Here is a 27,546-nt window from a genome sequence, read left to right on the forward strand (position 1 = left end):
TGCCTGCACCCGCATGCCCGACTAGCATCACCACCCTGGATGGTTCCGACCTTGAATATGTGGACATCTTTAAGTACCTAGGTGTCTGGCTAGACTGCAAACTCTCCTTCCAGACTCATATCAAACATCTCCAATCGAAAATCAAATCAAGAGTCGGCTTTCTATTCCGCAACAAAGCCTCCTTCACTCACGCCGCCAAGCTTAAAACTGACTATCCTACCGATCCTCGACTTCGGCGATGTCATCTACAAAATGGCTTCCAACACTCTACTCAGCAAACTGGATGCAGTCTATCACAGTGCCATCCGTTTTGTCACTAAAGCACCTTATACCACCCACCACTGCGACTTGTATGCTCTAGTCGGCTGGCCCTCGCTACATATTCGTCGCCAGACCCACTGGCTCCAGGTCATCTACAAGTCCATGCTAGGTAAAGCTCCGCCTTATCTCAGTTCACTGGTCACGATGGCAACACCCATCCGTAGCACGCGCTCCAGCAGGTGTATCTCACTGATCATCCCTAAAGCCAACACCTCATTTGGCCGCCTTTCGTTCCAGTACTCTGCTGCCTGTGACTGGAACGAACTGCAAAAATCGCTGAAGCTGGAGACTTTTATCTCCCTCACCAACTTCAAACATCAGCTATCTGAGCAGCTAACCGATCGCTGCAGCTGTACATAGTCTATTGGTAAATAGCCCACCCATTTTCACCTACCTCATCCCCATACTGTTTTTATTTATTTACTTTTCTGCACACCAATATCTCTACCTGTACATGACCATCTGATCATTTATCACTCCAGTGTTAATCTGCAAAATTGTAATTATTCGCCTACCTACTCATGCCTTTTGCAAACATTGTATATAGACTCCCCTTTTTTTTCTACTGTGTTATTGACTTGTTAATTGTTTACTCCATGTGTAACTCTGTGTTGTCTGCTCACACTGCTATGCTTTATCTTGGCCAGGTCGCAGTTGCAAATGAGAACTTGTTCTCAACTAGCCTACCTGGTTAAATAAAGGTGAAAAATATATATATATATATATTTTTTTTTTGTTTTTTTGTTTTTTTTTTGAGTCGAGTTCTTTCAAATTTAAGAGGCACATTTTTTTTTTTTATAAAAAGGGGAATGCCAAGCGGATCACCTTTACCTTACTACCTCACGGTCGCCATACCGGAAATAGTCAATTATATATTATATTCTAAAATTTGCATAAAAGCAATATTTCCTTCAACACAGACTTGTTGCAGATAAAAGCGTGTGCATGATAACGTAGTGCACATAAAAATAACTTCAGTGGTTAAATTCCCATGTATCGAATAAAAATACAAGTTAAAGGGGTTTCCATTGCATTTTCAACTCTACTGATGGTTTTGTCAGTTATATAGCAAATGTGCCCACTGTGGTCTTGGCATGTGCGCTCTACCCAACAGCTCTCAGATACAGTGCGGGTATAGCCTACATGATGACATTATTATGGACAAAAAACATAGATAATTTTGATTAGTCAAACTGCAGCTAAGCATCATGTCACCAGAATAAGACTCAATGTTAACTTGAAAAAAGCATCAAGCGTGCATTTTCACCACCCTGTGAAGTTCAAAATGTTGTTGATCTGTAGCCTAATAAACAGCATGCTTATTAGAGTCGTAGTGGAGGACCGCACAACATATTATAATTATATAAATATTTGTGCATAAAGGCGTTTACACCACCATTCCTCGCACAAGTGGAACTGACAGTGGTTTAACTACTTTGCAGATATGTAACAAACAGACAATCATTATAAATCAGTAAAAAAATATCAAATTCCCATTTTATGCTTCAAAACCAACTTCATAAGAGGTTTTAAAAATAGGTTATATTTGACTCAAAATTACATGACAAGGAATTGTTGGCAGAATAGATGGATAGAGTTCAATGCATGATTAATGTAATTCACCAATACATTTCTTGGTAGTCCAAGAAAATATAGCTTTCAGGTTGTAAATCCCTGCTGGCCTGGTACATTGTTTGCTGGACTGTAACTAAGGTTGGGAATGTAAAAGAAATCTAACTAGCAAGGGCAATGATCACAAGGCCCCCCAAATAGGACACAAAAGAGAGTATAAATTAGTCTACAGCAACAACAAAAAAGTAAACATGTTTTAAGTTTAAAAATTACAACAAACCTATAGCTACATTTTTGTTACTTTGAATTATTCACATCTGCAAGCATAACAGCAGAGGCTGGACAAATATATATATCTCTTATTTGTTCTAATATGTTAAAACGCTATATACAACATTCTATGTACATACGTGGGCATTATAAAGGGCCATATTTGGATCGCCAGTTTGGATCGCAGTTGTACTTTTTTGTATGTCTGGCCCGTGAATCCATTGCGTTTTTTCAATATTGCCCATGCGCTGATTGAGTTTGACTCCACTGGGATAGGCGTGTCTATTTATGCAACTAGCTATTTATTTAGCGAGCTAAAAACACAGAGCCTAATGTTAGCGAGCTGCTGGGAGGATGTCATATCATTGGAGGAGTGGATGAGTGACCGACTCTTCCCACTTATATTGTTTTTTGGTGGCTACAGCTAGAGATGCAGGTGTCATTTGGTTAGCTAGCAAGAAATGTGAATCGCTTTGCTATGCTGAACTTGAACGACTATTAACTGTCGGTTAGGGGCTCGTAAGTAAGCATTTCACCTGTTGTATTCGGCGCATGTGACTAATAACATTTGATTTGATCCACAGTTAGCATATCTTTTAGATGTCAATCAAACGTATTTGGCAGGCTGGCAAGCAAGTTCCTATTCAGTTGTTCAAATGTGGGTTGGAAAAAGCATGCATTGGCAGGCAAGCTGCAGAAGAACAAGCAGGCTACTATTCCCTATCGTTTCAGTGCAATTCTGACAGTCAACTAGCTTAAAAAGTTTGAGAGGGGTTATCTAATGTTCCCTCATTAGATTCTCATTCTGGCAAGCATTAGTTGTTGATCTTGTTGTTGTTCACGTGTATAGGCAACTGAGGGAGAGATGGCCTACCTTTCATGGTTGTTAATATCAGTAAGACTGTGAAGTTTCCAAATGTAAGAGGACTCCTGTGGTATTTACATAAAACATAAATTCAGGTGTATTTTGTGGCTTTTGGCGAATGCATTCTAATGATCTAAAGTTCCGCTGTTTCAACTGCCTGTAAACACACAGTCTGGTTCAAAGTGATTGATGGCAAGCCTGTGTGGCAAATGGCTTATTTGCATATAAGCCTACTGTAGCTTGGATTGACTATGGCTATTGAACTTTCAAATGCCTTACTATATATCACTCCCAAACATTGCCAGAATTTTTTTTTTTTTGAAACTGTCATTCTTCCTTGGGGTGTATATGAACAGATTTTAAAATGTCATGTTGCTAAAACACTGTCAGTTTAACTTTAATTTTACCGGCACAAAAAGATCTCACATTGTCTAGTAAATTTTGTTTTGATGACATTTGGAAACGTAACCGACAAATTTGTTGTTTCCATTGGGCCTGCTATGACATTTTTTACCCGACATGTACTTTACTCGCAAAAAATAAATTGGGACAGTGCCCCGCCAAGTGGCGCAGCAATCTAAGGCACTGCATCGCAGGGTTGCGGCGTCACTACAGCCTGGGGTTCGATCTGAGGCTGTGACCGGGAGTCCCATAGGGTGGCACAAAATTGGCTCAGCATCATCCGGGTTAGGGGAGGGTTTGGCCAGGGGGCTTTACTTGGCTCATTGTGCTCTAGCGACTCCTAGTGGCGGGCAGATTAACGTGTTTCCTCCAACACATTGGTGCAGCTGGCTTCCGGGTTAAGCGAGCGGGTGGGTCATGTTTGATATGACTCGACCTTCGCCTCTCCTGAGCCCGTTGGGGAGTAGTAGCGATGAGACAAGATTGTATTCACAAAATTGTGGAGAAACAAGGGGGTAATTCAAAATAATAATAATAATTTCAAAGTTGGATGGAAACCTGGTTGATGTTTGGTTTCCCAAAACATGAATCAAATATCTTTTCAACATTCATAAACATTTACCGTGTCTTTGTTCCAGATCTTGATGATCTTGGAGTCCGCAGTCAGAACCAGGTCTAGGTGGTCCTGGAAGTTGACAGACTTGATAGGAAGGCCGTAGTAATGGTCTTTTACCAGCAGGGGGCGGCTAGAGCGCAGGTCATAGATTAGGACCTACAGTACCAGGCAGACAGATCGTCAATGGGGAAACTTGTGGGGAGGGGAACATTTAGGCAGTTTTCTGCATTATCCCAGCTATTAGGACACACAAGACGCCATTGTAAAAGTTCATACCTGCCCAGTGCTCGTTCCCACAGCCATGGTGAGAGAGCCATTAAACTTGAGTGCGCTGACTGATGGCAAGCCCTCCACTCTAAAGACAAACACATCCAGATCATGGATTTGAACGATGGCGTTTTTCTAAATACATGTAACTGTTCATGTTCTAGTGTTGTACTTACTCTGTTCCCTCTGTGACGCTGCTCAAGGCACAGTCTAGCATCCCCACCCGACTTCGTACACGAGGGTCCCAGCACTCCACTTTCCCCTAGCCACCAACAACACAGGGAACATGGTTAGACACACACAGGCACACACACAAAAGGATGTCAATAGGGTTCAGGTTATGTCCGATCCATTCACTCATTATATGCACATAGGCTCCACCCACCTCGGCTGTTCCTGAAGCTAATAGTTGATGGACAGGATTGATGTCACACACATTGTGCTCCCTGTCAGTCAGAGAAATGGCAAAAAGAGACATGATCACACCATATGCATACTAACGAGTCTTGTAGTGACTGTATTTACTGTATTGTAATGCACAGGGGCGATTCTGTGTCAGCATGGCACAACAACAACAACAAATGTCTCTCGGATTGTTTTGGCAACTCTCACATATAAACTTAATTGGAAGAAAGGATGTTTGATATGCTTTTTAAAATTTGTAACAAACCATTTTTGGAAACTCATGATGAAAGTTGCCAATATTACAGCCCTTTTAAGACCTTTAGATGCAACCTGTAAGACCCAATGATCCGTGAACAGTACATACAGACAACACCTTATTGTCATTATACTCATAGTGTCCTCTAAAATAGGGAGTATCCCTAAATTCTGAAATACAATTTCACACATGAATTTACTCAACATTAAAACTATTAATATTAAAAAAGGTACTAAACAGAATTTCTCCTCTATGTGGAAGCTAGGTGAATTGCAAGAACACTGGCTGCATTCAAAACAAATATCCCCCTTCCCTGCACCCATTTCACTGTAACATTTTAAACATTGTATAATAATAGTAGACATCAAAACCTTAAAAATAACATATGGAATCATGTAGTAACCAAAAGTGCAAAATCAAAATATATTTTATATTTGAGATTCTTCAAATTAGCCACCCGTTGCCTTGATGACAGCTTTGCACACTCTTGGCATTTTCTCAACCAGCTTCATTAGATAGTCATCTGTACTGCATTTAAATGAACAGGTGTGCCTTGTTAAAAGTTAATTTGTGGAATTTCTTTCCTTCTTAATTAATGTGTTTGAGCCAATCAGTTGTGTTGTGACAAGGTAGGGGTGGTATACAGAAGATTTGGTAAAAGACCAAGTCCATATTATGTTAAGAACAGCTCAAATAAGCAAAGAGAAACGACAGTCCATCAATACGTTAAGACATGGTCAGTCAATCCGGAAAAACTCAAGAACTTTGAAAGTTCCAAGTGCAGTCGCAAAAACCATCAAGCACTCTGATGAAACTGGTTCTCATGAGGACCGCTACAGGAAATGAAGACCCAGAGTTACTTTTGCTGCAGAGGATAAGTTCATTAGAGCACCTCATATTGCAGCCCAAATAAATGCTTCACAGAGTTCAAGTAACAGACACATCTCAACATCAACTGTTCAGAGAAGACTGTGTGAATCAGACTTTCAAGGTCGAATTGCTGCAAAGAAACCACTACTGAAGGACAGCAATAAGAAGAATAGACTTGCTTGAGCCAAGAAACACAAGCAATGGACATTAAACTGGTGGAAATTTGGCCTTTGGTCTGAAGAGTCAAATTTGAGATATTTGGTTCCAACCAGTGTCTGTGAGACGCAGAGTAGGTTAACGGATGATCTCCGCATGTGTGGTTCCCACCGTGAAGCATGGAGGTGGTGGTGCGTTGGTGCTTTTCTGGTGACACTGTCAGTGATATATTTAGTATTCAAGGCACACTTAGCCAGCATGGCTACCAGAATTCTGCAGCAATATGCCATCCCATCTGGTTTGCACTTAGTGAGACTATCATTTGTTTTTTAACAGGACAATGACCATAAACACACTTCCAGGCTGTGTAAGGACTATTTGATCAAGAAGGAGAGTGATGGAGTGCTGCATCAGATGACCTTGCCTCCACAATCACCCAACCTCAACCTAATTGAGATGGTTTGGGATGAGTTGGACCGCAGAGTGAAGAAAAAGCAGCCAACAAGTGCTTAGCATATGTGGGAACTCCTTCAAGACCGTTGGAAAAGCATTCCTCATTAGGCTAGTTGAGAGAATGCCAAGAGTGTACAAAGCTGTCATCAAGGCAAAGTGTGGCTGCTTTGTAGAATATACTTCTTGATTCCATATGTGTTATTTCATTTCATTATTCTACAATGTAGAAAACAGTCAAAATAAAGAAAAACCCTTGAATGAGCAGGTGTCCCCAAACTTTTGACTGGTACTGTATTTCAGTGATTTAGATGGTACAATGATTCCCTACAGTATTCAGTTCTTGTTTTCTCACAAACTGAACGAATTGTGCAGATTTTTAGCAACAAAGAAATGACAACGATTTCTACTTTGTTTCCACAGCCACAAAGGCAAAACAGCTTTCCCATTTCGACAACAGAAGCGTGAGAAATCAATAGGTGAATATCACAGCCAATCATAACACTGTGTAAGTAATACTGTGAAACACTATCATTCCACTATTACTGCAGGTATATTATGGATATTTTATGAACATTATGGAAATTACAATGCACTTTTAATATCTCAAAAGTACCCCCTTTGATTTTGTTTATTTGTAAAGACATATTGTTTTAAACAATATACACTCATTCAACTACTGTACATAATTCCAGAATGGGCTCTCTGCTGCTTTTGAAGAAATTAACAATTTTATAGATAGAAATTGACATTATATGATTGATACTATTCAAAAGTACCAGAGGCCACCCTGGAAATGTGAAGTGTTTGAAGAGTATATTGTTCCAAACAATGTCTAAAAAATAAGCAAAATCTTTTTTTTTTTTTTTTTTAAAGGTACTTTTTATATAATCAGAATATTATGAATATTCAATATATGTTGAATAAATGAATGTGAAAATGTCTATTTCAGAATATAAACATACACCATATTTTAGAGCACACTATAAGGAGTATATGACATCAAGATGTTGTCTGTACCATGTACGGTTCATGGATCATAGGGTATTACAGGAGGCATCTATAAGAATAAAAGGGTCCTAAAATTGTCACTTTCAGAAATATATATATATTTTTTTAAGAAAAAAAGCTTGTGATACAATTGTGAAAACCATGTTAAATATCCTTCCTCACAATAAAATTGTGAGAATTGCCAGAACAATCTGTGACACCAAAAATATTTCCATCCAATGCTGTGGTGGAATCGGCCACAGCTGGCTTCATAAATAATGTATTGTTGATGTATACTTACACAGCATCTGTCTGAAGGGAGTTGAGGAACCTGCCCTGCTCCAGATTGAGTCTGAATATCTCTGAGCTGAAAAAGGATTCAGTCTTACTGTGCCCAGTCAACATTAACACAACTTCAACTTGTCTTTATTTTACTGCTGCTCTTTAATAACGTGCTACTTTTATTTCTTATTTGTACTGCATTGTTGGTTAAGGGCTCGTAAGTAAGCATTTCACTGTAAGGTTGATTTGATGTAAAAGACAAGTCTAATGATACATAGGAAATCAAGACAGTGAATGATCCACCTCCTTTGGCTTTTAACCCTTACCTTGCCCCAACAAAGTAGAGGTCGCAGGAGGGGTAGTGGTAGGCAAAGTCCCTACCAAACTTGGGAATGCGTGTCTTGTAGTAGTGTCCATGCTGCGAGTGGAACTCCACGTACCGGTTACAGTGCAGAAACACCAACTACACAAACAACAATATCAGGTCACATTTGCTTGTAGAAGATAAAGTTTAGATAACTCCCACTGCAGGAAACAACCAAGTAACAGTAAGTCTGTCTTACCTTCGAGTAGTCATCAGACAGAATGTCAAAGGCCACAACTGTGAGGGGGAAAAACAGACTTTCAGAACTAGCTACAAGAAAAAATAATATCTACTGGTTAATGATTTTGTAACTGGGTCTATCACTTACCATCCGAATCCAGACACCGTTCAAATTTCAAGGACAACTGATACGTGTCATAGCATCGGATCCTGGGTTTGTATGTGCCTGAAAGGATGTTAAAAGAAAGTGACAAATTCATATATAACAGCAATTAGTGTTTTCCACAAGCACATGCAGAAGCCAGCCAAATAGAACAATGATCCAGCTAAGATCCCCCGGGCTGGAGTTAAGAACTTTTTGCATCTCCATTTTGGTGGCGTCTGGTACATTCGGATTCCATCCGAAATAAACAGCTAAATTATTTAATACTTTATTGAGATTACCTCCCAGACTGGAAACATTTGTTGTTGTGGTATTGTGTTCACAATTTAAAATGACTGAAAATGCAAGGATTCAGTGAAATTTTCATTTTTTTTTATATCGTCTAGAACAATAAACCAATTTATTTTTATTTGTTTACATTTAAACTGTCTTCAAGATTAAAGTATTTTACTGCAAATTCTGAATTGCCACAATTGTTTGTTCTTCAAATGATGTATTTTATTAAAAAATAAAAATAAAGTAAATAGCCCAAATTATCTAGAAAAATGTATTAAAGGTTCAATATAATAGAATCAAACAAATTGTGTGATGGGCAATTTCAAATGGAAAAATGGGTCTCTAAAATAACAGAACAGGTGCTCAATTAAGTTCTGGGTCCATACGTGTTAAGAGAAGATCGACATCAGCTACATTGTTTGCAACTCTTTTTTGATTGCAGTATGTAATTCAGTAAAAAAAGACTTGTTTAACAACTGACCCACAAATATATGCAATAAAGGTATGATCGAAGGAGGAAGCAGGTGTTAACCATGGTCTCTGATACACTTTGATGAAATCAGTAGACCTATATCAATATCTTTGAAAATAACATATACAGTGCATTCGGAAAGTATTCAGACCCCTTGACTTTTCCCATTTTGTTATGTTATAGCCTTATTCTAAAATTAATTCAACCCCCCACACATTTACATAAATACCCTTTACTGAGTACTTTGTTGAAGCGATTACAGCCTTGAGTCTTCTTGGGTATGACGCTATGAAAGCTTGGCACACCTGTATTTGGGGAGTTGCTCCCACTCTTCTCTCCAGATCCTCTCAAGCTCTGTCAAGTTGGATGGGGAGTGTCGCAGTACAGCTATTTTCAGGTCTCCAGAGACGTTCGATCGGGTTCAAGTCCGATATCGGTCTGGGCCACTCAAGGATATTCAGAGACTTGTCCCGAAGCCACTCCTGCATTAACTTGGCTGTGTGCTTAGGGTCGTTGTCCTGTTGGAAGGTGAACCTTCCTCCCAGTCTGAGGTCCTGAGCGCTCTGGAGCAGGTCTGTCAGAGTGATCATTGGGTTCTTGGTTACCTCTCTGACTAAGGCACTACCCCCCCTCAGTTTGGCCCGGTGGCCAGCTCTAGGAAGAGTCTAGGTGGTTCCAAACTTCTTCCATTTAAGAATGATGGATGCTCCTGTGTTTTTGGGGACCTTCAATGATGGGAGACATTTATTGCTACCCATGCCCAGATCTGTGCCTCAACACAATCCTGTCTCTGAGATAGAAGGACAATTCCTTTGACCTCACGGCTTGGTTTTTGCTCTGACATGCACAGGCAACTGTGGGACCTTATATAGACAGATGTGTGCCTTTTCAAATCATGTCCAGTCAATTGAATTTACCACTGAAACTTCTCAAGGATGATCAATGGAAACAGGATGTACATATGCTCAATTTTGAGTCTCATTGCAAAGGGTCTGAATACATATGTAAATAAGGCATTTGCAAATATTTCTAAAAACCTGTTTTCGCTTTGTCATTATGGGGTATTGTGTGTAGATTGATGAGGGGGGGGAAATTATTTTACAAATTTTAGAATATGGCTGTAATGTAACAAAACATAGAAAAAGTAAAGTGGTCTGAATACTTTCCGAATGCAATGTAAGTATCATTAGCTTTTAAAACAATTAAATCTGTTATCTTTTATGATATTTTGGAACAGAGTGAGACTATCACTCCACTAGCCTACATATTGTTTTTGCAATGAGGAGGATTCACCATCTTCATGGAATGTTTTCATAATTTATCTGCCGATAACCAGGAGCCAAATGAACAGCTCTCTTACCGATGCGATTCGGTAGCCTACTGATGAGTCACCCACATAACGTCACTGTCTGGCAAGTCCTGCTGGACTTCATATCGAAAATACAAACGATATCTTTAGTTTACTTGTCCATATGTGATATCATGGATATATGATCAACTTTACTCAGTCAGTTCAACACCATTTATAAACTAGTCAAGCTTGCTGTTCGGCAATCACATCACAGTAAGCCCATGCACTAGCACTGCGTGGCTGTACATAAAACACGCAAAAGAAAATAAATCAATGTGCCAGAAAATAGGCTAAGTGGATTTCGACTCATAATTACCACATTATATGGGACATGCAAATTGGCTCATATAGACGATGAAGGAACATCATGCTGGGCAGACTTTTTTTCGGACTTACGAAATGTAAAAACAGCCTAATTTAGGTGGCATAATTCCCCACTGAAAATGAGTGTGCAACTGTCTGCATAGCTGACAGCCAGCACTAGTGCAATTACTTACAATCCTTTACTGTTCTACTCTACTAATATGCCACATTTATCTGACAGTGACAGCAAGCCAAATCCTCACCTGCTGCTAGAATAAACTGCCCATCCCTTGACACTTTGATTGAGGTGCACACTGTAGGCATCTCAAAGTCCTGGATGAGCTCGATCCTGCGTTGGATGTCTGAGAAAAATACATTAGGGAGGTGACGCGTGAGCACAGGAAAATATACAGTCTGACAACTTGGCCAGCACACAAACACCTATAAGACAATTGACATTAGTCAAATGAATACTCACCAACATCTTTATTTTGCAATGCCCTTTTCTTTCGATCTGAAAGCCACTGGGAAACAAATATTGAGACGTGTGTTATCACATACTCTGGGTATTATGACAAGCTACTGTTTACTTTGTGAGCTCATACCCAATTTCACAGAAATATAAACCTCCATGCTTACTGGCAATAGATGCAGCTAGCTGGCTAGCTAACGTTAACTTAGTTGCTTGGCATGCCCGTGCTTCAAGACAAGACCGAGAGCAGTAACGTTATAGTAGCTAATAATAAAAACGACTTGACTTAGGAGATTCAATCGGTTATCAAAGTAGTATATATTAACAGTAGCTAACTAGCTTATTGTATTGTAAATTAGCTTGCTTGCTAAAGTTAGCTAGCTAGCTACTTTTGAAAACGTGTCTTACCTCTGGTAGAGACTTTCCGTGGCTTAAATTATAAATCTTCACATCATTCACACTGGATATCTGCATTGTCGAGGCTGTCAAATATACTTTCCACTCATAACACTAATGTACAATAATTGTAAGTTCTAAATATTAAAAACGCATGCCCCACGTTGCCACTAACAACAGGAAGTGTTGGTCTTTACTATTTAGGTCCGTGTGGAAGCCAAAAACAATAGATGGAGTTCCTTCTTCTTTTTCTTCGGTGGGGTTTAGCAGCGCTTTGGCATCCAACGTCATGGTGCATTACCGCTATCTACTGTACTGGAGTGTGGGCCAGAGACAGGGAGAAACGAAATCCTGCCAGCCCTGTTGTTCTTAAAAAAAAGATAACAACATATTCTAGACTATATCTAATGACTTTCCTCTCAATATACTCTTTAAACTAATTTCCTGTATCCCCTTCTCCCTCATACCATATCTCAGTCTCTCTCTTTCCCTCTGATACTGCCCACACTGTAGCAATACATGCTCCACAGTCTCTGTTTCCTGACAATAATCACACTTTCATGTTGAATACTTTCCTGTCACATTTAAGGTCTGAATCAACTGGCTGTGTCCCACCATTGATCTTGTAAAAATAGCCTCCTCTCTTCTGTCCCTTTCTGCAGTCCTCCCTAACTTTCCTCTGTACTTGAAATAAATGCCTGCCCTTAGTATCTCTATTCCACTGCTCCTGCCTTTTCTGCACCATTACTGTCCATATCAGGCTTTTTGTCTCTGCCTTGTTCATTGAAACTACAACATCAACATCCCCACTACTAAGTGATTGTTTAACCAGTACATCAACTGCCTCGTTCCCCCTAACCCCCACATGGGCCGGGACCCAAGTAAATCTCATCTGTATAACCATCTGTCTAATCCTGCCATGGTTTTGTAGCACCTCATAAAGCAGGTCTTGTCTGCTACATGAGCTAAAGGACTGGAGACTCATTAACACGGCACATTAATCAGAGCAAATAACTACTCTGTCTGGCTTGTCTTCCTCCACCCACTGCAAGGCCAACAGTATGGCCATCAGCTCCACTGTATATATACAGCCAGATGATCTGTAATACGTTTCCTGACATCAACCCCAAATTCCTGCACTACAAATGCTGACCCAGTACATCCTGTCCTCCCAGTACATCCTGTCCTTCCACAAAATCCTGATACACAGTATGCAGACGTCTCTTAAACAAATCAGATGGATCAACACTCTCCCTATCTTTCTGTAGTCTCTCCAACACTTCTAGATCAACTACTGGAAGTGGGAGTAGCCATGGTGGATTTACAGGAATAGCTACCGTTGGACTAAAGAACCCTTCCATACAGTCCCACCTCCTTCACCTGGGTATTACTCACCCAAAGCTTGTGTTCTGTCTCCCCTAATGTTCCCAGCATGCTTGTAAAATCCCTTTCGCAGGATGAGTCCCTGTAGGTTGTCCCTGTAGGTTGTCCTAATAATTAATTACCAGCTGCTGTCTCCTAATCTCAATTCCATATCCCCCATCTCCACCTGTAGTGCAGCCACTGGGGACGCCCGAAACATCCCACTACATATTCTGAGTCCTTGCCCCTGTATGACATCTAGCCTTTCCAATGAGGTCCGGGCTGTCGAACCATACGCTATACTGCCATAGTCTTTTATAGATCGGATCAATGCAACATACATGGTCCTCCATGAGGAACGCCCAGCCCCCCACTCCTTCCCTGCCAGACAGCGCATCACATTTAGCACCTTATTACACTTTCCCACACTTCTCTCAATGTGTTCGCACAGGTCAGTCTAGTGTCAAAGTATACCCCAAGGAACCTGAAGGCCCCCACCTTCTCCAAGTTTCTCCCATATAACCTCATGCATACCTCATCTCCCACCTTCCTCCTGGTAAAGCACACTGTCTGAGTTTTCTGTACAGAGAACCTGAATCCCCACATTAATGCCCACCTCATCAATTGCCTCCTGTACCTTCCTGACTATGTATGGCACATTTCTTCCCCTCTTCCATAAGGCCCCATCATCTGCAAATAATGACCTCCCAATATCTGGTTGTAGCTGAGAGTAAAAATCACTGATAATGATTGAGAACAACAGAAGACTAATCACGCTCCCCTGTTTACTGTAAGACTTTTCTGTCATTTTAACAGTAAAACACTTTAGGATGCACAGTGCAATACCATAAATGTGTTTTACATGTACATTGCAGTACATTATGGGTAAAATTATTTTTAAAATACTGTTATTAACTGCAATTCAGAAGCCTCCTGTAAAAATGACTCTAACATACTGTATTTCTTTACAGTAATAGCTTATGCCTACTGTAGATTCATGCTGTCGGGTGAGACACATGAAGCTCAGACTATTTTAGTAAATATCTTCTTGAAGCGGCTGTGAAGTAGAATAATATTTTCAGCAGCTGATGGGAAAGTACCTTGCATTGTTTATAAGTATATTTATTGCTAGCCAAAGTTGAATTACTGCATGTTTCCTTAGCTAACCTAGCTAGATAGCTGGCTAACATTTGCTAGCTAGCTAGCTCAAGTTGACAAAAGCCATTACAGTCTGCTCTACATTGCTCATAGATATCTAGCTGTGCGACCTAGAAAAACATCACAGAGAGAATATTGAGATTATAGGCTGTATCACATCTGTGCAATAGAGAATACACAGCACAAATTCGTGACCGTTATGTTTCCACCATTACTACAGAGAAAATAGCTTGTTTATTGCAGTTCAAAAATGACTTGGATTGATGGGCCGCATTTTAAACATATATTTTACCCGTATATTTTAAAACAGCGTTCCTTTTTCTGGCCCGCAAATTGATTTTGACAAACAAATTGGTCAGAAATTTGGGAAGCACAGCCGAGAGCTGTCCAGTGACACAAGCCTACAAGACAAGCTAAACTACTTCTATGCTTGATGCGAGGCAAATAACACTTGAATATGCATGAGAGCACTAGCTTTTCTGGAAGACTGTGCGATCACGCTCTCCGCAGCCGATGTGAGTAAGACATTTAGACAGGTCAACATTCACAAGGCCACAGGGCCAGACAGATTACCAGGACGTGTACTGCGAGCATGCGCTGACCAACTGGCAAGTGTCTTCACTGACATTTTCAACCTCTCCCTGTCTGAGTCTGTTATACCCACATGTATTAAGCAAACCACCATAGTGCCTGTGCCCAAGAACACTAAGGTAACCTGCCTTAACGTCTACCGACCCGTAGCACTCACGTCTGTCGCCATGAAGTGCTTTGAAAGGCTGGTCATGGCTCACATCAACACCATTATCCCAGAAACCCTAGGCCCACTCCAAATTTATACCGCCCCAACAGATCCACAGATGATGCAATCTCTATTGCACTCCACACTGCCCTTTCCCACCTGGACAAAAGGAACATCTATGTGAGAATGTTATTCATTGACTAGAGCTCAGCGTTCAACACCATAGTGCCTTCAAAGCTCATCAATAAGTTAAGGACCCTGGGACTAAACACCTCCCTCTACAACTGGATCCTGGACTTCCTGATGAGCCGCCCCCAGGTGATAAGGGTAGGTAACAACACATCCGTCACGCTGATCCTAAACACAGGGGCCCCTCAGGGCACGTGCTCAGTCCCATCCTGTACTGCCTGTTCACTCATGACTACACGACCAGGCACGACTCAAACACCATCATTAAGTTTGGCGATGACACAACAGTGGTAGGCCTCATCACCGACAATGATGAAACAGCCTATAGGGAACAGGTCAGAGACCTGGCCCAGACCCAGGCTCTGTTGTAACCGGCCACGACCGGGAGGTCCGTGGGGCGATGCACAATTGGCCTAGCGTCGTCCGGGTTAGGGAGGGCTTGGCCGGTAGGGATGTCCTTGTCTCATCGCGCACAAGCGACTCCTGTGGCGGGCCGGGCACAGTGTGCGCAAACCAAGGTTGCCAGGTGCACGGTGTTTCCTCCGACCCATTGGTGCGGCTGGCTTCCAGGTTGGATGCGCGCTGTGTTAAGAAGCAGTGCGGCTTGGTTGGGTTGTGTATCGGAGGACACTTAGACACAGCTACTCATCCGTAGCTTGGATAGAAAGGGCTGGGTTTCTGTTCAGCACTTTGAGATTTCAGCTGATGTAAGAAGGGCTATATAAATACATTTAATTTGATTTGATTTCCCAGACGTCGGTTTTTAATTTCACCATGTGTTGTCAAGACACATAGGCCTATGTAATGGTTGTGCAATGCGCTCACCAACAAGTTCTACATCAATATCCAACCACCTCACTCACATCATATCACCTCACTTCAACTTCAACCATACGCAATATTTGTGTTTTAATTGCCCAAGACAACTTGGTAAATTCAACTTCAAGCAGAAAGTTGGCAACTAAGTGATATTTACTCACATAGCTCACAGGCGCTGCAGTAGCAGTGTGTGCGTGTGTGTGTTTGTGTGACAGTAAAACAGAGAGAGATTACTTAATTGCCACTTGGTCATGGAAGAGCGCTGAGCGGGGTTTTGCGCAATGCCTTTCCTTCTTTTTTAAATGACTTTCTATAGGCTACCGCACTTTAAACATTTCATGTGACCTACATGAAACACAAGTCTGTTTATTGCTTTTCGACATTTCCTCCAGTTATTATACTGCGTCAAAAATAGCCTACGACAGCAGGAAAGATGTGGACAATACCCAAACCCCGATATAAGAACTGCAACAAATTGGATACAAGGGATGAAGACGAGATGGCCGTGAACATTGGCGGCGTGAGGCTAGTTTTAGACGGCGATGTGCTTAACCGCTACCCGGAGAGTAGACTTGCAGAACTGATCAACTGCTCAACTCTGAATTACGACGTTATCTACTCACTTTGTGATGATTATGACCCGGGTAAAAAAGAGTTTTATTTCGACCGGGATCCTGACGCTTTCAGATGTATCATTGACGTGTATTACTTCGGTGAGATTCACATCAAACGAGGTATATGTCCAATTTGTTTCATTAAAGAGATGGAGTTCTGGAAAATTCACCAAAGCTATTTGGACGAGTGCTGTAAAAGTTACCTGACTGAAAAAGAGGAAGAGCTGGCAGAGATTGCCAACAAAGTTAAATTTATCTTGGATGATCTAGATGGGGACCCTTCTGTCAACTGCTCAGCGCGGTGTCTAAAGTTCCTTTGGAAACTCATGGAGAAACCGGAGTCCTCTTTGCCTGCGCGTGGCATCGCCGTTGCATCTTTCCTCTTCGTCCTTGTGTCCTCCGTGGTGATGTGCGTGGGGACCATTCCAGAAGTCCAAGTAGAAGATGAAGAAGGGGACCTTGTGGAGCACCCGATGCTGGAGGCCATCGAGACAGCCTGCATAGGCTGGTTCACCGTGGAATACCTGCTGCGTTTTGTGTCCTGCCCAAACAAACTGCTCTTTTTCCTATCCTTTATGAACATAATCGACTTCATGGCTATCATTCCCTTCTACGTGGTGTTGACCCTTACTTACCTGGGTACGGCCATGATGGATCTAGCCAAGGTCCAGCAAGCGGTCCAGGCGCTTCGCATCATGCGTATCGCCCGCGTCTTCAAACTGGCGCGCCACTCCTCTGGGCTACAGACTTTCACCTATGCGCTGAAGAGGAGTTTCAAAGAGCTGGGGTTGCTCCTTATGTACATGGGCATAGGGATATTCGTGTTCTCAGCACTGGGCTACACCATAGAGCAAAGCCACCCGGAGACCCTCTTCAGTAGCATCCCACAGTCCTTCTGGTGGGCTATTATCACCATGACCACCGTGGGCTATGGAGACATTTACCCCAAAACCACTCTAGGCAAGTGCAACGCAGCCATCAGCTTCCTGTGTGGGGTGATTGCCATTGCGTTGCCAATTCACCCCATTATCAACAACTTCGTCCATTTTTACAACAAGCAGAAAGTGCTCGAGACCGCGGCCAAGCACGAGCTGGAGCTCATGGAGTTGCAGTCTAGCGATGATTCACTGATGAAGGCAACGCGCAAGTGTGGCGCAGCGGGTGCGTTGGAGAGCTCGATGCGTACCTCGCGTAGTGATAATTGTATACCACTTCTCGAGGAATCGACCAGGACTTTGAAGTCGAAATATTATTGCTCGGAAACCGAATCATTTGAACTTGGTAAAGAAACATTCTATAGTGATGTGTTTCAATAGCTAGGTTTCCATCCAATTGGCGACAGATTTTCATGCGAATAGTCTAAAATCCGCATAAAAACAATATGGCATGTTCCCATCAGAGACATGTTTCCATCAAATTTAGTTGTTTTAGATAAAATGCTGTGCCTGATGACGTAGTGCACATAAAAATACAAGGTAAATGGGTGTCTATCGGCCCCCAGGTAGGCCAACCAATCAGAATTTGGGTTTAATACTTTTTATGGAAAGTTTGATCTTACTGATATATGGAGAGAGAGGTTTCCGGCCGACAGATCATTCACTTGGAGTAACAAAACAGGCTCCAGACAATCCAGAATAGATTTTTGGCTTATATCCAAATGTATTGATAGTGAGTGTGTTACTACAAATATTTGTACTACTCCCCTCACAGACCATAAGGCTATTTACATTGATATCAAAATATTTACCCCTGATACGAACCTTGGTAGAGCATCCTACTGGAAGCTAAATAGCTCATTATTAAATAATGATATAGTTACATTTGAGGTTAAAGATCTGCTCTCACACTTTTGGGAAAGGGCTTGTGAAGAAAAATATTATTGCAAGAACTGGGAGCTCTTTAAATTTGAGGTGTCCAAATATCTTAGAAAATGTGGTAGTAATCTTGCTAAGACCAGAAGAGCTGAGGAGGAAAAGGTGATCATTAAGATAACTTCCCTTTCTCAGAGGTCCCCAGCTGACCTCTTGGGGGAGGAGAAATGGAACTAATTGAGTTACAAAATAAACTGGATAATATATATAAATTAAAAGCAGAAGGAGCCTTTATTAGATCTAGGAAAAAATGGATTGAGGAGGGAGAACAGAATTCATCCAATTTCTTTAGACTTGAGAAATTTCACTCTAAAAATAACACTATCCATAAGTTAAACATTGATGGTGTTATTACAGATGAACAAAAATTAATCGCTAAATACTGCAGCAATTTTTACAGAAAATTGTATAGCTCTACGTACTGTCAGGAATCCACAGATATGTTTTTTAACTCACTGAATAATGTTCACTCTATCAGTGATATAGAATCTAAACAGTGTGATGAACCCATCAAAGTTGAAGAGATTATAGAGTCTATCAAACATCTAAAGAACAATAAATAACCAGGTGTTGATGGAATTACATCAGAATTTTACAAATTATTTTCTGAACAAGTAGCTCCCTTCCTATTTTAAGTATTTTTAGAGAGTATTAAAAACAATGTTCTCCCTCCTACAATGAGTCAGGGGTTAATAACACTGATACCTAAGCCTAAAAAAGAAGTGCTGCTCATCGATAACTGCCGTCCAATTTGTCTTCTTAATAATGACCAGAAGATATTAGCCTCACTACTTGCAAAAATAATTAAAGAAGTTCTGGATGCAATCATTGATGAAACACAGTCTGGCTTCATGAGGAACAGACATATTTCTAACAATGTCAGACTAGTATTAGACGTACTTGACTACTCAGACCTAATAACTGAGGATAGCTTCATATTATTTTTAGATTTTTATAAAGCATTTGACACAGTAGAGCATCAGTTTCTCTTCCATTCCCTTGAGAGACTTGGCTTTGGGGATTTTTTTCTGTAAGGCTATTAAGACTCTCTATGCAAATGGTAACAGCTCTATCAAATTGAAATATGGCACCTCACCTAGATTTGAGTTAAAGAGAGGAATTAGGCAAGGTTGTCCTATCTCTCCGTACCTGTTTTTATTAATCACCCAACTTCTTGCAAATTCTTTAAATAATAGTCCTGTACAAGGTATTTCCATAGCTGGTAAAGAAATTATTATAAGCCAGCTGGCTGACGATACTACACTTTTTATGAAAGACGCTAACCAAATTCCCATATCGATCAATGTGATACAATCCTTTTCCAAAGCGTCTGGTCTATTTCTTAACATTAAGAAATGCGAACTCATGGCTGTCAAAGATTGTGTGACACCTTCATATTATGGTATTCCAGTAAAAGAAGAACTTACATATTTAGGCATAACCATTACAAAGGATCAGAAGTCTAGAGGCTTACTAAATTTGAACCCTCTTATTAAAAAAACCCAGAAGAAACTAAATCAATGGCTACAGAGGGACTTATCTTTAAAAGGTAGAGTCCTAATAACCAAGGCTGAAGGTATCTCTAGACTAGCATATGGTGCTCTATCTTTATATCTTGACCGTAAAATAAGCAAGGAGATAGACCAGATGCTTTTCAACTTTCTTTGGAGAAACCGTACCCATTACATTAGGAAAACTGTTGTAATGAACACTTATGAGAATGGTGGACTGAATTTTCTGGATTTTACTACTTTAAATAATACTTTCAAGATCAATTGGATAAAACAATTCCTAAGAAGACCCACTTCTATCTGGAATTTTATTCCTCATCATGTCTTCTCTACTTTTGGTGGCCTTAACTTCATGTTGTTTTGCAATTATAATATTGACAAAGTTCCAGTGAAACTTTCTGCTTTTCATCGGCAGGTTTTCTTGTCATGGTCCTTAATTTATAAACACAATTTTTCTCCACACAGATATTATATATGGAATAATCGGGATATATTGTATAAAAATACCTCTCTGTTTTTAGAATATTGGTTCAGAAATAATATCCTATTGGTGAGCCAACTGGTAAATGCAGAGGGTCTTTTACTCAGTTATAAAGAATTCTTATCACTTTACAAGGTCCCTGTAACACCTAAAGATTTTGCAATTGTTTTAGATGTCATTCCCTCAGGTGTTGCTATGTTATTCAGGAACATGTCAAGACCTGACCCTCAGAGCCTACCTTCTATTGACCCTGTTGACTCATCAGTAGGAAAGATTTGTTTATCTTTTGGTCCATTCAACAACAGAGAGATACGATCCTTGTTTCAGCAGGATGTTGTATCTATCTATACCTTATGTCATGCCTTATTGGAATGGATTTATTGATAATATATGTTGGAAAAAAGTTTGGATGTTGCCACAAACATACCTACTTGTTAACAAAATTAAGGAAGTTTCCTTTAAAATTATTCATAAATATTATCCTGCCAACCACTATATGAAGAAGTTTAAGGAAAACATCAACTCAAATTGCTCCTTTTGTAATGACCACCCAGAAACAGTTGTGCATCTTTTTTGGCATTGTATGCATGTAAGAAAACTGTGGCAAGACATCAGTAGGTTTATAATTGAACACATTTATGAAGATTTTACATTATTGTGGAGAGATGTACTGTTTGGATTCTTTACATACAATAGAAATAAGCGGAATCATTTTAATGTAATTAATTTAATTATTCTTTTGGCCAAATTTCATATACACAAATGTAAATTTACAAACAGAAAACCACATTTTCGTATCCTACAAAAAGAAATTGAACTGTATTTTAAGACGGTTAAATGCTCTACTAACAAAAAAGCTGTTAGAATTGTAAGTATATGCATGTCCCTTAAGGTCCTTGTGTAATTGTAATGTGATATTGTACCCCCTAGCTCGATTGTCCATTGTTTGTAATCTATGTATGCTTGTGTTCCCTCATGTGCTTTATGTATTGATTTGTTGTTAATAAAAAATATATAAAAAAAATATATTTTAAAAAAAGAAAATAAAAAAATATTTTAAAAATATTTAAAACAAATATTTTAAAAAATGGGTGTCTATCGCATCTTCAACTCTACGTATGGTTTTCTCGTCCAAAATGTTGAGTTATTTGGCGAGTGTGCCCACTCTGGTATTGGCACGTGCGCTCGAGCGTGCTGGCGCATGTATATCCTACATGATGAGATTATTATGGACAAAAGAGCGAGATTCTTTTTTTTTTAGCAAACAGCAAACAAGCATCGAGGATCATGTCACAAGAATAAGACCCTCGATATTTATTGGAAGGAGTTTCAAGCTCATCACCTCACCACCCTGTGAAGTTCATGATAACTTTTCTTAATCTATAGCCTAATAAACTGCATGCTTTCCCAACCAGTTATAGTGGGAGGACCACACAACATATCATTGTGTGACTCCAAGTTTACTTCGATATAAAGGTTATTATATCAATATTTGCGCATTAAGGCGTTTCCACCGGCATTTCTCGTATAATTAATTTGACCGACTAAAATATTGCACCTTGTCTAGCGTATTTTTTGTTGTTGTCCATATTTGTAATGTTTACCGAAACATTTCATGTTTCCATCGGGGCTCATTAAATGTTTTATCCGACATGCACTTTACTGGCATAAAAATGTTGGATGGAAACTTGATTAGTGAGCTATTTCCTCCTGTGGTTACTTCGTCTTTATGTGGGTCTACAGCTAAACGACTATATTTAACAGTAACCCAATGGAGGACGTTTTCCTCTGAATTGAGTTTTTCGGAGAGAATTGTAGTAGTAGTATTTTTTCAATAATTACCATCGAATAAAGTGTTTGCATGAAAAACATTGAAGTTGGCCTCATGAGTATCCAAATCTGGAGACAGGCATAATACTAATGTGGAGCTGAACCACCCCGTTCCCATCCCTTAGGGAAAGGTGCATTCTGAGAAAAGTAGTTTTGAAATGCAGTGCTCACACCTGCAGCCCCAGTCATATTGTTCCTATGTATTTGATGTTTGTATAGGGGTTAAGGGCATATGCCTGTTATTATTATACCGGTGCACAGAACTTTTATGCGCAGACAGCCTAGTGGATATATATTTTTCCAGCCCGGTCCAGCCGCGCCCCGCTTGATCACTCCATTGTGTGTGTGTGTGATTGTGTGTACCTGCGTGCGAGAAAATGCTGTCTCAATGGGGAGAACAGTTCAGAGAGTGCCTACACTCGCCTACATGCAGGGATGAGGTCCACATATGGATGTGGTATAAATCTGAAGTCAAAAGGTCAGATTCCATGTGTTTTGTTTGCTGTTTAGCATTAAGTAAAATATCAGATAGGTATCAGATATGCCAAACAATTTGCAAAAGATCTGAATTGGGCTGCCTGTGTTAACGCAGCCCTAGTAGTCTTTTACTGTGAATTTATTTGACCATGAATTAAAGAAGAAAATGGAAGATATCGCAGGTTGACTTGAATTGAGCCCTGTGTCATCCAGTCACATACTATTTACATCCATACTATCATTTTTGCACACACTCCGCTACACAATTGCTTGACTGATCAGGCTAACAAAAAAATTTGATCTGTTAAGGTTTGACTCTCAGAGCATATCTTTTCTGGCTTCCTTCAACCAAAAGCACACATCCACATTATCGAATGCTCGCAAAAATTACTATTGCTGACAAACACATAAATATTCTGGCTCCCACAGTGTTCATTTGTTGGTCACCAATGACACGTTTCAGGGAGCAGATCTTTATCTAATAGCTTTATTTTAGGGACAAATATTAAATCATGTTATGTCCAAATGAATGGATTTGACCACAAAATAACTTATTAGAAGGAAAGACCAGACATTTACAGACATTTTTATTACCTGCAACCTTTACCACTCTATTCACTCTATGCAAGTGCACATCTTTCTCAACACATTAGGTGGAATGAGGTTATTTCTGTTTCCGTGGAGAATGTATTCTGTCTCTGCAAGGAACACAGCGTTTTTGTTACATTGAAAATCAATAAAATACAACCATGATGACCTTATAACTCAATTACATAAACCCAGGGGCTTAATTTATAAAATATTCTTACGCACAGCACTGATCACAAATACTTTGAAACCCAAGCCAACGTTGGGATTTTTAAACATTGAACTTGACACTTATTTTTAACTTGTTTTTTGCTATTTTCTACATTGTAGAAAAATAATGAAGACATCAAAACTATGAAATAACACATATGGAATCATGTAGTAACCAAAATAGTGTTTAACAAATCAAAACATATTTTATATTTGAGATTCTTCAAAGTCTGTGTTGATGACAGCTTTGCACACTCTTGGCATTCTCTCAACCAGCTTCATTAGGTAGTCACCTGGAATGCATTCAATTAATAGGTGTGGCATTTTAAAAGTTAATTTGTAGAATTTCTTTCCTTCTTAATTTTTTTGAACCAATCAGTTGTGCTGTGACAAGGTAGGGGTGGAATACAGAAGATAGCCCTATTTGGTAAAAGATCAAGTCCATATTATGGCAAGAACAGCTCAAATAAGTAAAAATGACAGTCCATCATTAAACATGAAGGTCAGTCAATCCGGAAAATCTCAAGATTCATTAGAGTTAACCACACCTCAGATTGCAGCCCAAATAAATGCTTCACAGAGTTCAAGTAACAGACACATCTCAACATCAACTGTTCAGAGGAGACTGTGTGAATCAGGCCTTCATGGTTGAATTGCTGCAAATAAACCACTACTAAAGGACAGCAATAATAAGAAGAGACTTTCTTGGGCCAAGAATCACAAGCAATGGACATTAGAGCGATGGAAATCTGTCATTTGGTCTGATGAGTACAAAATTGCATTTTTTTTGTGCCAACTGCCATGTCTTTGTGAAACACAGAGTAGGTGAACGGATCATCTCCGCATGTGTGGTTACCACCGTGAAGCATGGAGGAAGAGGTGTGATGGTGTGGGGGTGCTTTGCAGCATGGTTACCACAGCATCCTGCAGCAATACGCCATCCCATCTGGTTTGTGCTTAGTGGGACTTTCATTTGGTTTTCAATAGGACAATGACCCAACACACCTCCAGGCTGTGTAAGGTGTATTTGACTAAGAAGAAGAGTGATGGAGTGCTACATTAGATGACTTGGCCTCCATTATCATCCAACCTCAACCCAATTAATATGGTTTGGTATGAGTTGGGCTGTAGAGTGTAGGAAAAGTAGCCAACAAGTGCTCAGCATATGTGGGAACTCCTTCAAGACTTTTGGAAAAGCATTCCTCATGAAGCTGGTTGAGAGAATGCCAAGAGTGTGTATAGCTGTCATCAAGGCAAAGGTTGGCTACTTTGAAGAATCTAAAATCTAAAATATATTTGGATTTGTTTAACACTTTTCTGGTTACTACATGATTCCATGTGTTATTTCATAGTTGTGATGTCTTCACTATTATGCTACAATGTAGAAAATAGTAAAAATAAAGAAAAACTCTTGAATGAGTAGGTGTGTCCTAACCTTTGACTGGTACTGTATATATTACATACACAAAGACTAATTATAACCCACTAATATTATATGCATAAACCTGTTGCACATTTTCTGAGAGTTACAGACTATGCTAATCTAGCTAATTACCTAGTGGGAATTCATTCCCTTTAAACTGGTGACAGAAAACACATCCTCTCACTTTTCAGTAGTCACTGGGGAGAGGTGAGTCAGAAGTGTTTCCAAGGCCTCACAGGAGAACCCAGTCACTAATGATGGATTACCACTGAGGAAACTCAACCATCTTTAAGGGTATTTTTGGCATTGAGTCCAAATCTAGGAGTGATTACGCACATAGGCTACTGAAAGTTACGACATTTTTCTATACATACATTTTTTTTACCACAAAGCTGTATAATGAAAAAAGCACTAGACAAAATATGTTTTAGATTCCTAATCCTGAATGTACTTTTGTGTAATTTTTGTAATGAAACTGTTGGTCAATATATCAAATTAATTAAAAAACACTGCCATATTGTCAAGAACATTGAGGGATATAGTTGGACCAGAAAGCTATTGCTCTGTCCTCTGAGGTATGTCTGAATAAATCAGCAGGTGGAAATGTGTTGGGTCAAATAACAAAGAGCCAGTTGTTGCAGTCTATCATGCCAGCCTCCTATTGTAAGGTGACCTTTTAAGAATCCTTAAACCTTGCAGTCAACCTTGCAGTTGCATGTATGGATTTTTCTTTACCTCTTTCTCTATCGCACCCACTTCCCTCACTGTTGATCACGTTGTCTATTGGCATTTCAGATGATCCTGCTGGGCCTTTCAGGGTGGAAGCACTTTTGGAAATGTATTTTTTGGCGGGGAGATTGAAGTTTATGCTTCATATTTTTAGGAGAAAAAATAGCTTTATAATCAATAATACATGTGTTGTGAAAAGGGCGCCGCCAGTTGGAGATGCTGCAGGTTGCTGACTTGATCCTCCTACGTAGTGTGAATACGGACTAAAACACTGTGTGCTGAATATTTGTTTTGACAAAATAAAACATATCTTGCTGTGTTTTGACAATAAAACATTCATGGGTGTTAAACTATTGTTCATATTCTATATGAATTTCCCACAAATACTGTATTTACCTGGTCCTTTTTTGAGTTATCTGCAATCTTAGCCCTGCTGAAAAAATAGCATAGCCCAGCCCAGGTGGGTGACCAGCCTTCGTTGTGTTTTCGCTGGTGACCAGCTTTGTTGTGCTTCGCTGGTGATCAGCATTCAATGTATTTTTTTCACTGGTGACTCACCTTCATTTTGTTTTCTCTGGTGACCAGCTTTCATTTGATTTTCTCTGGTGACCAGCTTTCATTTTGTTTTCTCTGGTGACCAGCCTTCGCTGTGTTTTTTCTGGTGACCAGCCTTCGCTGTTTTTTGGATACATAAGCTGGTCACCAACATATGCTGGTCAATTAATATTGGATTAGTTTATCTTTACCAAAATAAAGGCTATTTATTCAGTTACAAATGTGCAAAGGGTATGCTATCTAGCATGTAAAACCATCAAATTGTATATGTTTGTCCAACACATCTCAACAGATTGCCCACTATAGTAGTGTAAACATACACTGAGCGTACAAAACATTAAGAACACCATCCTAATATTGAGTTGCAACCATGTTGACTCCAATGCATTTATCCCAACACCCTATTCTTCATTCATTAATTTTCCCCATAGGAATGGCTGAACGAACCAGAGTTAACTAATCTCTGTTAACTCATTTTCTAGCTGGCAAGCTTTATAGGGAGGCAGCAGTTTCTTTCAATATCTGTGTTATAGGAAAGCAGCAGTTTCTTTCAATATCTGTGTTTTTGCATGTCCATTGATTTATAAATTAATCAATTACTTTATCTTATTCTACACAAGGATAAATACCATACATTTTTCTTAAATCATCCAATCTGTTAGTTGGACTCATTGCACCCGTTACTGAAATGGTCGTTCCGGTTAAAAAGTGTCATTCATCATTCTAACCCTGGCAGTCTTTCTGAATGCAGATTTTGGGAACCTACTCTGGCTGGATTCTAATAGCAATTAAATATCATATTGCAAGCCAGCATAATTTGACTTGATGCTGGTATTGCTTTAGCTTATGCTGATCACTAGTGTCCAAAACACAGTGAATACTGGTCAACACGGGAAACACAGCGAAGGCAGGTCTCCAGCAAAAACACAGCGAAGACTAGTCACCAGCAAAAACACAGCGATAACTGGTCACCAGGAAAAAAACAGCGAAGACTAGTCACCAGGAAAAACACAGCGAAGACTGGTCACCAGGAAAAACACAGCGAAGACTGGTCACCAGCAAAAACACAGCGAAGACTGGTCACCAGCAAAACACAGCGAAGACTGGTCACCAACAAAAACACAGCGAAGATTGGTCACCAGCAAAAACACAGCGAAGACTGGTCACCAGGAAAACACAGTGAAGACTGGTCACCAGGAAAAACACAGTGAAGACTGGTCACCAGGAAAAACACAGTGAAGACTGGTCACCAGGAAAAACACAGTGAAGACTGGTCACCAGGAAAAACACA

The 27,546-nt window shown here is 40.0% G+C and overlaps 2 protein-coding genes across 2 annotated transcripts in view; one reads left to right on the forward strand and one right to left on the reverse strand.

The window, feature by feature from the left end:
- Positions 1-11,923, reverse strand: part of nol10 (nucleolar protein 10) — a 35,178-nt gene extending 23,255 nt beyond the window's left edge. Inside the window, exons 1-11 of the mRNA XM_035743148.2 lie at positions 11,712-11,923; positions 11,310-11,355; positions 11,095-11,193; positions 8,415-8,492; positions 8,286-8,323; positions 8,049-8,185; positions 7,742-7,807; positions 4,699-4,759; positions 4,490-4,575; positions 4,323-4,401; positions 4,053-4,202 (exon numbers count right to left, since the gene is read on the reverse strand). Coding sequence (XP_035599041.1) covers positions 4,053-4,202; positions 4,323-4,401; positions 4,490-4,575; positions 4,699-4,759; positions 7,742-7,807; positions 8,049-8,185; positions 8,286-8,323; positions 8,415-8,492; positions 11,095-11,193; positions 11,310-11,355; positions 11,712-11,777 — 906 coding nt within the window. The 5' untranslated portion in view covers positions 11,778-11,923. The remainder of the gene's footprint in view (positions 1-4,052; positions 4,203-4,322; positions 4,402-4,489; positions 4,576-4,698; positions 4,760-7,741; positions 7,808-8,048; positions 8,186-8,285; positions 8,324-8,414; positions 8,493-11,094; positions 11,194-11,309; positions 11,356-11,711) is intronic.
- A 4,315-nt stretch (positions 11,924-16,238) lies between these two features.
- Positions 16,239-17,896, forward strand: LOC118362182 (potassium voltage-gated channel subfamily F member 1-like). The gene has a single exon (XM_035742364.2). It carries the CDS (start codon positions 16,400-16,402, stop codon positions 17,894-17,896), a length of 1,497 nt encoding a protein of 498 aa, XP_035598257.1. The 5' UTR covers positions 16,239-16,399.
- The last annotated feature ends 9,650 nt before the right edge of the window (positions 17,897-27,546 follow it).

The sequence above is a fragment of the Oncorhynchus keta genome, chromosome 29 (assembly GCF_023373465.1).
Source record: "Oncorhynchus keta strain PuntledgeMale-10-30-2019 chromosome 29, Oket_V2, whole genome shotgun sequence".
NCBI classification, from domain to species: Eukaryota; Metazoa; Chordata; class Actinopteri; order Salmoniformes; family Salmonidae; genus Oncorhynchus; species Oncorhynchus keta.

Coding starts and splice junctions, on each gene's coding strand:
- LOC118362182 (XM_035742364.2), top strand. CDS start 16,400: ATGTGGACAATACCCAAACCCCGATATAAGAACTGCAACAAATTGGAT.